General features: G+C 41.9%; 1 protein-coding gene across 1 annotated transcript in view; it reads right to left on the bottom strand.

Annotated features, from left to right (window-relative positions):
* LOC137423806 (dedicator of cytokinesis protein 1) overlaps window positions 1-12,805 on the bottom strand; it is a 968,048-nt gene that overhangs the window by 732,811 nt on the left and 222,432 nt on the right. Inside the window, exons 19-20 of the mRNA XM_078773719.1 lie at window positions 12,313-12,410; window positions 3,311-3,400 (exon numbers count right to left, since the gene is read on the bottom strand). Of these exons, the coding sequence (XP_078629845.1) occupies window positions 3,311-3,400; window positions 12,313-12,410 (188 nt within the window). The remainder of the gene's footprint in view (window positions 1-3,310; window positions 3,401-12,312; window positions 12,411-12,805) is intronic.

Below are 12,805 nucleotides of genomic sequence, written 5' to 3'. Positions count from 1 at the left end.
GGGTCGTGCTACATATTTGCCAATTCACAACCTGGATCGTGCTATATATTTGCCAATTCACAACCTTGATCATGCTACATATTTGCCAATTCACAACCTGGATCATGCTATATATCTGCCAATTCACAACCTCGATCATGGTACATATCTGCCAATTCACAACCTGGATCGTGCTACATATTTGCCAATTCACAACCTGGATCATGGTACATTTTTGCCAATTCACAACCTGGATCATGCTACATATTTGCCAATTCACAACCTGGATCGTGCGACATATTTGCCAATTCACAACCTGGATCATGCTACATATTTGCCAATTCACAACTTGGATCGTGCTACATATTTGCCAATTCACAACCTGGATCGTGCTACATATTTGCCAATTCACAACCTGGATCATGCTACATATTTGCCAATTCACAACCTGGATCATGCTACATATTTGCCAATTCACAACCTGGATCGTACTACATATTTGCCAATTCACAACCTGGATCATGGTACATATTTGCCAATTCACAACCTGGATCATGCTACATATTTGCCAATTCACAACCTGGATCGTACTACATATTTGACAATTCACAACCTGGATCATGGTACATTTTTGCCAATTCACAACCTGGATCATGGTACATTTTTGCCAATTCACAACCTGGATCGTGCTACATATTTGCCAATTCACAACCTGGATCATGCTACATATTTGTCAATTCACAACCTGGATCATGCTACATATTTGCCAATTCACAACCTGGATCATGTCAAAAGCTAAGTGTGCAGCTGAGTGCAGGTGGAACAGAAATGATACTTTTGTTGTCATTTGGTTGTTTTTCTATCTACATATACTAAATATTGTAGGTTTTTATTTTCCTCATTTATTTGGGACTGAGTTGTTAATTTAGAGTTCTGAAATGGTGTGCAAGTACAACTATTGGGTAAATAATTTCGTGTCTCGGCTCACTCAGCAGATTTCACAAGCCTGCGTGCAATCCGCTAACCACGTGCAATTACATTGAAACCCTCGCCCGGGTGCGAAATTGGTAAAAACGCAGTGTGAGGATTTATTCAATACCAGAATATCAAGGCCACAGATCGCCTCACTCAAAATGGGATCATCCACATTGAATCCCCAATCAGTTGGGTCAGCGAAAAATCTGCCATTTGAGGGAAAAAAGAAATTAATAGGAATAAGAGGAAGACCTTTACTTTTCATTCTGCAACATTTTCTCCTCTGACTATTTCCAAGTTATGGGTTTCAACTACATACAATACATTCCTATGAAATATTAACAAAAGTTTAATAACATTATGGTAGTTGATTACTCTGAGAAAATCTGCACACAAACCACATAATTAAGGCAGTGGCAACGAGAACGGCACTCAGTAGAGCGCATACTCCCGCCATGGGTTTAGTTGGAATAATACGTTTTGTTTAACATCCCCTCTCCCCAAAACAATAAATGAAAAAGAAAGTAAGTGCTAACTGTCAGAGAATTAATTTTGATATATCTCGGAATTAGAGGAGAAAAACATCATTTAAGAATAAGAATAAAAGCTTTAATGCAGTAAAACAGAAAAAATCTTTCCCCAAAAAAATTACCAAAAAAAATTCCTGGATCCGGAATAATATCCTGAGCTTCACCAAAAACTAATCAATTCTTCCTTATCCCAAGGGAAATCATCCCACCAACTTTCATCCAAATCCGTTCAGAACTTTTCCAGATATCTTGTTCACAAACACACGAACATACGAACACACACACACACGGACGGACACGATCGAATGCGTTACTACCTGGCGGGAGTAATAAACCTGAAAATCGCAGAGCCAGACCCAGAATTATTTATTTGGTCTGGGAAGCCCATGCGAGGTTTCTTCTTCTTGAGCCTCTCAACCCTGGGTGAATATGCGATCTTTTTTTTAAAAGTTGGAATTTTGCCAAATCTGTTTTATTCGTTTGTTAATATACCTCAGCCATTGACAAATCTGGAACTAAGTCTTTATAAGTTCATCAAATACTGACACCGTGAATGACATTCGCTGAGCTAAATGTTGATATCTCTTCTGTGGTTTAAAAAAAAAAAACAAAAAAAAAAAACGTTTTAAAGCATTATACGTATCAAACGATACATTTTATGAAACGGCGAAACTAATACACACTTTGGTGGTTTTAAAATGACAGAATATGTCTTTATTGGAAAAAAAAATGAACATTGCAGACGACGCTGCTAAAAAAAAATACACCACTCTAACGCATAACCACGAGTTTAAACTACATTTACAACAAATATGAAAACTATTTTCATATCACAATGTTAAATATAGAATATATAGAAGATAATGTTAAAAAAAAATGAGCCCTATCTTCCAATGGTAAAAAAATCCTTCAAAAAATTCCTGGATCGGGAATAATATCCTGAGGTTCTCCAAAAACTAATCAATTCTTCCTTATCCCAAGGTCAGTCATCCCACCAACTTTCATCCAAATCCGTTCAGAACATTTCCAGATATCTTGTTCACAAACACACGAACACACACACACACGGACACGAGTGAATGCATTACTCCCTGGCGGGAGTAATTATACTAGCTGGATCCGGATCCGGATAATATTTGATGTAATGTTTATTCCATTCACCAGCATATATTCAACGAAAAGGTAAAATGATGATTTGACATTTGTGATGTATTTTGATTTGGATGTAATTGCTTTTCCAGTATATTTGCCCTCATTTCAAACATGTTGATGTTTATTTTTCGCTTGAGCAACGCCGGGTACTTCAACGATAAACACTTATATACTTTACTCGGGGTACAAATACAAATTTGTCTGGGGGGGGGACATAGGCTATGTGGCCACGGTCTCACGCAGGAGGGTGGGGGACCGGGAGAGGAGCGTAAATTATCTATATAAATGTGTACCGTGTAGCGCCACCTGGTGTTGGTGGCAGAGGGTATTACAATTTCCTTTTTTTTTTTACATGGGCGACACTGAGGTTAAAGCACTCTTCGCACGGGTAAATTTTTTCTCCTCCTCATTCCCCCCCCAGCCCCCCAAAAAGATATATAAGTAGTTTATCTTTCCCCTCCCTCTCCCCTCACCTCTCGCACCTCTTCCCCTTCCACTCCCCCAACTCCCTTCCTCACCCCTCCCTGTCCTGCCTCCTCCCTCCCTCTTCCCGGCTACTCCTGCTAGTGTGTGTGTGTGTGTGTGTGTGTGTGTGTGTGTGTGTGTGTGTGTGTGTGTGTGTGTGTGTGTGTGTGTAAATGTATGCATTACCAACACAAGCCTGTAAAGCTTACCAGTGCATCAAACACGAGGATGTCATATCTGTCACTGTCAGATGTTTCCATCATGATATTGAAAAGGGCATCAAGTGTATCTTGAAGAAACTGCAAGAAAATGAATAAAGCAAGTGAAGAGGATTTGGTTACTAGATCCGTGTAATATTTAAGGGTGGGAGAGGTCGTAGTGGTAGGGGGGGGAGGGAAGGCAAGATACAATGGCTTACACATGCATTGGCAAGAGCATACACATTCCCATGTAACTGGATTTATGCACGGGGTGCCTTATTATAAACAAAACAATTTTGCCATTTCCAAGCACCAAAATATCAAAATGTGGATAGAACGCAACATGGAAGCAGTTCAAGTAGTCGACGATAAATCCACAATTTATCACGCCATTACATAGATGGCCATCAGTATTTTTTTTGCAACTTGCAGTATGCATTTGGTGAAGCTAATGGTCTGGTCTAACGGAAAACTTTTAACATGTGTGGATGAAGCGAAAAGCAGGATTAAGCAATTGGTTCACTTTTTCTGTCTCTTTGTCTGTCTGTCTGTCTGTCTCGAAACGTCGGTCAATGGTCGAGCAACTACTTAATTCCAATTTAATTGTATAGTTTTAATAATGTAGAACACAAATTGGAACACAAACTTATAGTTTAGCAGTACGTTAACTCTGAATTTGGTAAATTGTACAGAATTTTGTCCCAAGTGCCCATAGGAGTGAGGAACTTCCGTTTTACTCTGTCTGCATGTGTGAAATTTAAACAAAATTGAAAATCATTCCAATCAGGAAACTTACTGTTTTTAGACATGAAATGAAGTCATGAAATCATGAAATCATGAAGGATACAAACAGGCACAAATAACAAATTTATTTGACGTCTTAAATAAGGTGGTGTAAAAGATGCTGCATCAACGGCAGTAAACTTCCGAAAAAAATTATACAAACTTTAAAACCTTCATTTTATTTCAATTGAATTATATTCTTGAACACTGTAGCACTTTCTTGTCACTTTCAACAGACTGAAAAAGTGAAACTGTTTAGTCTGTTGGAGACCTTCTTGATCTCTTTTTTTGGTCTTTCTCTCGACCATTGACCGACCCCGCGAACGGACTTTTTGAAAAACTACCATCAGGGAGACGCTTTCGTGTAAGGAGGATGAAGAAGAACATTTTCAAAAAGTCATTTGTACCATGTGCAATTCAAATGCTAAATTCAAATTCCTAGACATTTTGCTGTTTCGTCAATCTTCCATATTTTATATTTATTTTATATTTTATATCTTTTTTTATATTGTTTTCTTATTCCCTTTGTGTTTTATGTTTTAATTATGGTCAACTTACGGTGTCACCAAAGAATAATTTCCCTGAAAATGGGACAATAAAGATTTATTTAATTAATTGTCGTCTTTTTTTTTCGGGTTTTTCTGTGGGAAACGGAGACCTTGTCAGTCATTTCCAAGAACATCCAGTTTTGCAGTACCGTCGGACCCCGCTATTCGCGGTCCACTATTCACATGTTCCATGTATTCTCGGGTGATAAAATGTAACATGTTTCTCTATTCGCGGAAAAGTGTCCCGCAAATTTATGGGTTTTTTCCTATTCGTGGCCGTGTTCTACGAATTCGCGGTTTTTCGGGGGCGCAAAAAAAAAATTCACGAACCGCGAGCTTAACACATTTGAAAAACCCATCTTTTACCAGCTATGCACAAAGCAGCTGGACATGCGCAAAAAAATCATCTTCTACGAGCCACGAGCATGACCTGCTCCTGATTCGCTGCCGTGTGTTTAGCGTTTTCATGGCGTTTGCAGGATATCCCAACATTCACACTGTGAACAGCTTCAGGTGATATCCTGCTGCCGTTCACAGGTAAACAATGTTTCGTGGCACATCCCAACAAATGGTAAACATTACTTCGCGGGATATCCCTCCAGCTGCATAACATGTCATCCCTGCAAGTTGCTGTACAGAATGAAAACACTCCACAGTATCTATTAGTGCAATTAGCTGTCTCCCTTTTCCCCATTGAAACAATGGCACGGCATGCGTTCGCGGATTTTCAGCGACATTCGTGGACAATTGCCGACATTCACAGGTTTTGTCTCACCATTTCCGAGACTTTCATCGACCTTTGCGGATTATCGTCGACATTCTTGGGATTTGCCTCACCATTTGGGGATTTTACCTTGTCATTCCCGGTTTGTTCCTCGCTATTCGCGAATTTTCACGATTCAGGAACCAATCCCCCCCTTTTTCCATTGAAACAATTCCCCCTCCCCCCATTTGCGGTTTCGCAATTCACGGCATTCCCCAGGAAAGTATCGCGGATAGCAGGGTCCGACTGTACTGGTGGAGCCCGGACTGAACTCACCCGCCAACCCCTCCCCCCCCCCCCCCCCCACTCGCGGTTTCGTAATTCGTGGAATTTCCCAGGAACGTATCCCGTATCCGTATCCCCCGTGGGGATAGATACGTATCGCAGGGGATACATATATACCTATTCCCCACGGATAGCGGGGTCCGACTGTACTAGCGGTGTCTGGTCTGACCCCCCCCCCCCCCCCCCATTCGTGGTTTCGCAATTTCGCGGCATTTCCCAGGAACGTATCCCCGTGGATAGCGGGGTCCGACGGTACTTGGACAGAATATTGCACCATTTTACGCCATCTCCACCACAAACAAATGTGCTGCTTGCACTCTCAGTATTGGGGAATATCGAGATGCAGACAAAACTAGTAAGGCACTCGGTAGAGCACTATCTCCACCAGGCTGAACAGTTTATGGTTTCTATCTCACTGATAGGCCGAATTTGGATTCGGACCTGAACCAAAATCGAATCTGCTTGTTCTTGCCACCTAACCAACTCGTCCACCAAGTTTATTCATAACTCGCCCACAACTTTTAAAAATATGTTGTATATCGCTTTTCGCCCGATCTCTCAATGGTGAAGAATCACGACATAAATTAAATAATTATCGTATCCAAATCCATATTCAGATCTACACCAAAATCAAATCGATTCGGTCTCGTCACACACCCAACCTGCTCACTAAGTTTTGTCCAAATCTGCCAATAACCTTTGAGATATCATGCTATATATCGGTTTTAGCCCCATCACTCAATGGTGACAAATCACTTCAAAAATTAAACAATTCTCACATCCGAATCCATATTCAGATCTTCACCAAAATCGAATCGATTCTTCCTTGTCACAAACTCAACCTGTCCACCAAGTTTCGTCCAAATCCGTCCACAACTTTTTGAGATATCTTGTTCACAAACAGACAGACGGGGGTGCAAACATAACCTCCATCCACCTTTGGTAGTGGAGGTAATCATGGCTTGAAGAAAATACAGATCGTGCTCAGAAATGCAAAGCAAGAGTTGTAAAGACGCTTCCCATGTCCTTTTTATCAAAACTGCATTGGGTAAGGTGGTCTGTGAACTCTCTAGTTTTACGAGTATTAATACCTTTGTCAGGTAATGTCAGTCCGTTAATGGTGAAGTTGTAGGATAGCAGATGCTGTTGAGTTGGCAGGGTTTTACTTCAATCTGAATGAAAGCTGAATGCCTCAACTCTGTGTTTGCCTCTAAATCTTGTGTCCCAAACCCATCCCTCTCTGTACCCACCGTACCCAGTCGTACCCAGCTGCTCCTGAACTCTGTGTCCTTTCCTCCTGACAAGGTGGAAAAGTTTCTGTCAACCCTCGACTCGGATTCTGCAACTGGACCTGACGGCATCAGCCCACGGGTCCTAAATTCCTGTTCTTCCGCTCTTTCACTCCCTCTCTCTGTTCTCTTCACCCTCTCTTTTGCTCAAGGTCATCTTCCATCTGCTTGGAAATCTGCCAACATCACCGCTTTGCACAAAAAAGGTGCAAAAACAGATCCCAGCAACTACAGACCAATGAGCCTTCTCCCAATTATCAGCAAAGTCATGGAATCCATCATTGCTTCAGATATGAAATCTTTCCTCTTCTCCAATGGCTTGATCTCTGATCATCAATTTGGTTTCAGACCTGGACACTCTACTCTGGACATGCTGCTTCTGCTTTCTCAACAATGGATGGAGGTCCTCAATGCCAAACAGGCAATTAGAGCAGTCTCCCTTGACATATCACGTGCATTCGATACGGTCTGGCACCCCGCTCTGCTCACCAAACTCTCCTCTTTTGGTATCCATGGAAATCTCCACGCATGGCTGGCGGACTTCCTCTCTAGTCGTAGTCAACGTGTGGCCCTGAATGGGTTTCTCTCATCTCCTCTTCCTGTTCAGACTGGAGTTCCACAAGGCAGTGTTCTGGGCCCTGTGTTTTTTCTGGTCTTCATCAATGATCTCTCTGACTCTCTTGAAAATCCTCTGTATCTCTTTGCTGATGACTCTACTCTCTGTCGCTCCATTCTTCATCCCTCAGATCGGCAGTCTGCAGCCTCCTCACTCTCTGCAGACCTGGACAAAATCACAGACTGGGCAAACAAGTGGAACATGTCTTTCAATCCTGACAAATCTCACACTCTTACGATGTCTCTCCGAAAAGACCGAATGGACAACCCTCCCATCCACTTTCTGAATAATCCTCTTCAAGAAGTTCTGTCACTCAAGCTTTTGGGTCTCACTATCTGCCATGATCTTTCCTGGGAAAACCACATTTCAAATCTGGCCTCCAAAGCCAGTCGCCGACTGGGCATCCTCCGTCGTGCGAAGTCCTTCCTTGGCACACCTGAGCTCCTCACCACATCCGCAGCTCAATGGAATACTGCTCTCCCCTCTGGGCTGGTGCTCCTGCCTCACACCTAGCTCGTCTTCACGCTGTTGAAACCAAAGCATTCAGAATCATTGGAATCTCCCGCGATGAAGCTAACTCCAAGGGCCTCTCACTCACTCACCGCAGGCAGGTTGGTGGTCTTTCCATCTTCTACCGACTCCTCTCTGGCTTTGCCCCCCCCCCAGCTCTCTCTGGGCTCTGTCCCGCAAATATTCCTACAGGTCACGCAAGATCTGCCTGCAACCCTCTTATGGTCAAACTGCCAAAATCAAGACTCTCTGCTCACCTTCACTCCTTCATTCCTCTTTTCTCCCGCCTCTAGAACAAACTCCCTCACTCTCTTCAATCCCACTCCACCCTCCAGGTCTTAAAAACAGCTGTTCACCACCATCTCTTATCTTCCCCCATCCAAAACCTTGATCTTTTCTACCCCCGCTAATTTCACCCCAATTCCACTTTTTTGAAATACCAACTTCTGTCCTGGAAGTCCTTGGTGTCCTTGTGTTTTATACTTCTCCCTCCACCCCCCCCCCCCCCCACCCCCCTTCCCACGCCTCCTCCCCCCAAGCCCTCTCCCTCCTGCACTTCTCCCTGCTCTCAGGTGTTGTGTTTGTGTGCTTCCCCTTCTCTCCCCATCTTGTTTTCCGCTCCCTCTTTTTATATATTTTGTTTGTCTGGTTGATTTGTTTGTGAAGTTAATGTTAGCTCTTTCACGAGCCTCGATTCAGTATACAAAAATAATAATAATAATCGGCGGCATGTTAATCATCTTCAATCTACAGGAGATTTGTATTCAGTTGGCTCAGGGTGAATAGTGCTCTTTTGATTCCACGACATCCTGTATTTTCCCCTTAGGATATATATGCCGATTCATGAGCAACAGACACTGTAGTCCTTTACGAGTATTCACTTCCTTATTAAATTGCAAGTGCAATAGCGTTTCGTACAAGGTCTCGGTTTCCCACACAGACTTGCACTTTATTTTGCTGCGATCGAACAGTTCATCAAAAGTTAAAATGTGAAACATCGTTCCAATGACGTTCAACTTGCTTTCGATACTTTGCAAACCAAGTGGCATCATTAGGCCCCTCCACTCTCATTTTGTCGAATTTCATTCCAAATGCAAAAAGTGCGTTATAGTCAGGGCCCTTAGGGATATTTTGGGGCCGTTTGGTTCAAATTCTTCCAAAAGCACCAAATTTGGCCCAGATGATGCCCATGCCATACTCTTTCGATTTTTGACGGGCGCCAAGACGGGCGCCCCCCCCCCCCCCCGGGGGCCCCATATTGGCGAAATACTAAATGGCCACCACCTGGATTAGAGGAAAATCAGTTAAATAACCAAAAGGGTTGGAATCATGTATGATACCACTTTTCAGGGGTTTTCGAGGTCGAGGAATCCAATTATGATGTTATTTTGATGATTCGAGGTCAAGGTCAACCCTCAGGTCATCTTAAAGGTCATTTTTGAGTCAAACATGTCGGTTTTTGAGTTTTTTGTCAAGATTTACGTGAGGTTCACCATTTTATGTTTCTGGGTTGGGTAATCGAACTCTGACCTTATTTTTGACAATTAGAGGAAATATTTACATGTCTATTTCCTAATTTTCAGGCATATGCAGTTCATCAGTCTCATTACAAACGTACGGATTTTGATGTTTTATGAACTGTATGCCATCACCTTGTGTTTAATTTTTGTGCGATCATGATCCGGGTTCATGTATACATGATTGTATACATGTCATAAATATGACGTCATAGGTCATGTGACCTGGCGGCCATATTGGATTTTATGAAAACCTTAAAAATGGATCCCTGCCTTCATTTTTCGATCGATTCATTTTGAACTTTGACCACTTATAGTACGCCATGTGATTGGATGCATATCCTAATTATGACGTCATAGGTCAGGTGACATGGCGGGATGGACCGGTATGGTCCCCGGATCATACCGCCCTTGGCGCCCGTCAAAAATCGAAAGAGTATGGCATGGGCAACATCTGCGCCAAATTTGATGCTTTTGGAAGAATTTGAACCAAAATATCCCTAAGGGCCCTGACTATTACCCTCGATGGGGTATTTATCATCACGCTAACATTTAAAGATGGGGTATCTCAAGGGAGTAATGAAACAAATATCTCCTTGTTCATTTAAGCTACCTCTCAGTTTCTCTGATGGAGGCATTTTAATTAGTTGTGAATCAACTGTAGTAGCATCAATTCGAAAACAGTGGTGCCAAATCTGGCTGGTGTCAATGCAAACTTTGGTGATAACCATATAAATGTGAAAAATACCATGAACCATCGAAAGGGGAAGTGTGCAATGTTCACTGAGTCTGCAGGCGCAACCGTGACTGATGACATGGAAACTAAAGTATTAAATGGTGGTAGTCTTACGGTGAAGACTCTGGACTGGCAATACCAGCAGTTGCAGATTCTGAAGGCTTCAGAATTTGAGGACATGGATTCTAAACTTCTAGAGACACAGGTTATCTCAAGATAATTACGATGTCATTTTTGGTTTGCTAGTTTACAACTAGTCTGGCATTTTCATGACCTTCAAAGAAGTCAAAGAGGGGAATGGAGGGAGTAGGTTGGAGGTAGAGGGTGGGGTAAATCTACCAGCAGAATCTATATCTACAATATACATTGTGGGAGAATCTATATCTACAATATACATTGCGGGAGAATCTATATCTACAATGAAAAAAGAAGGAACCTTGTTGCAGAAGGAGGCCATTCTGCCCATCATGCCTGTATTGCACCAACCCCTGTAAGCAAAATCACTCCACACACAAGCTACCTCCAAGTGCTGCCACTATCCCTATAACTCTGGATCTCAAATGAATCGAGGTACCTATCTCATTCCCAATTATGGTCTGAAAACAGTAACTTTCAAACCCAGACAAGTCTCATCCATGTTCTCACCCTGTTACTCCGTAAGTAATATCTGTCAAAGCTACAGGTTCGTTTTCACAAAAATTACAGGCTAATGCTAAAACACGCAAAGCCCCATCTTCCACAGGCTATCCGACTGACTCGATCTCCCAAGGACTTCCACCGATTGAACAACCTTCACAATACTCAAGTCCTTCCTTATACCTGGCAAGTTGCTCATGTCAAGAATATCAAAGCATTACATCTTGAATATGGGTCCTCTCTATTGGCCAAATCACTTAACCTTCTGCCTGCATTTCCTTTACTACAAGGTGTTCATTAGCTCTTCAAAATCATTGACATATCCTGAAAGAAGGCAGTGCCTACTGCATATAGATAAACAAGGCTGCTGAACCACCTTTCCTCGGAGATATCTCCACCTGCTCATTATACATTACATGTCCTCAACGTCTCTACCAACATGATTTGTGGGAACATATACACAATTTCTACTCCAGATTCAAAATACAAAACATTTATTTTACCAGATTCAGGTTTACAAACCTTTTCTCGTTTCTCCAAAATCCCCAGACCTATGCAAACTTACCCAACTCCAACCAGTATTCCGAGACCCTAATATTCAACGAAATAGTCCAAATTTCTGTCAAAGCCCGTAGGTAGATATTTAGGCAGCCATTGGCATAACATTCCCTTGCCATATTCGCAACCAATTGCTGAATAAACACCGCAACGGATATCAACCACACAAATCAACTGAACAATCCAACTGCTCTCATATTTGCACGATTTATGTCAATCGATCGAGTTTTCATTCGATCTGCCATTGCACAGCCGCAACACACGCAACAGATCAATTTATCTTTGCTCCCCTATCAATCATAAACCATTATTAACAAAATGTTCAAAATTTTGTTGTAAAAATTATCAAAATAACCAAAAAAGTTAACAAAAATCAACATTAACTGTATTTGTATTATCAGTCAGTGACATAATGCTGAGAGCATCGACTCCGAGTCTGGGAGGTCTGCGGTTCGAAGTCCGGCCAAGTTATACTCAAAGACAAAATGGTACGTGCTGCTTCCTTATGTGATGCTCAACATTTAAAAGGGATAGAGCACATACAAACAACCAAAGGGTGGCAACTGTTGTGCAGCCTTGAAGGGTCTAATGACCTCCTCTTCCATTGAAGTAAGGGAACTCAAATGTAATTATTTATTTATTTCATTACTCTTCATTATTCAAACAAGCTGTTTGATGATAGATACATTTTGCACATCACAAGAATATGAATAATTTTTCAGGAAAAAAAATTGCTCATTTTAAGTTTGGCAAGTTTAGCTTCATCTTACCTTCACCACCTCTCCACCATCAACCTGGTGCAAACTTTTAAGGTTGCTCTCTAGGAGGTCTGGATTTGATCGCCACTTCAGCAAACCGAGAAGGTCAACTGTCAAGGTGGACAACAACAATACTTTAGTGTAGATTAATTGTTTTCAACATTGTCAAAGTACGCCCAATAGAATCACCATTCATAACACCTTTAACTCCCCACTTCGCAACAGGGTCAAAACCCAATATTGGCATCTCTGCTCATCTTTCCTCACCCTCAACTGACCTATTTGTATTTTGCAACTTGATTGTCAATCATCAATTGCAGCCAGTATGGTCAACATCCATAACAGAGGTCCATATCAACCAAGTAGAGCACGTGTTGGTGTTGGTATGCACCATATGGTAATTCGTCACAAAATGACATTTCATCCAATTAATCTCGAAATAGTTCTCCCACAATAGTTGTGCATGTTCTATTTGCTTTCACACAGCGCACAATATTAATGTGAT

The sequence above is a fragment of the Myxine glutinosa genome, chromosome 3 (assembly GCF_964187855.1).
Source record: "Myxine glutinosa chromosome 3, kmMyxGlut1.1, whole genome shotgun sequence".
In the NCBI taxonomy this organism is placed as follows: domain Eukaryota; kingdom Metazoa; phylum Chordata; class Myxini; order Myxiniformes; family Myxinidae; genus Myxine; species Myxine glutinosa.
Note: the sequence above shows the minus strand (reverse complement) of the source record. Positions and strands in the feature narration are given on the sequence as shown.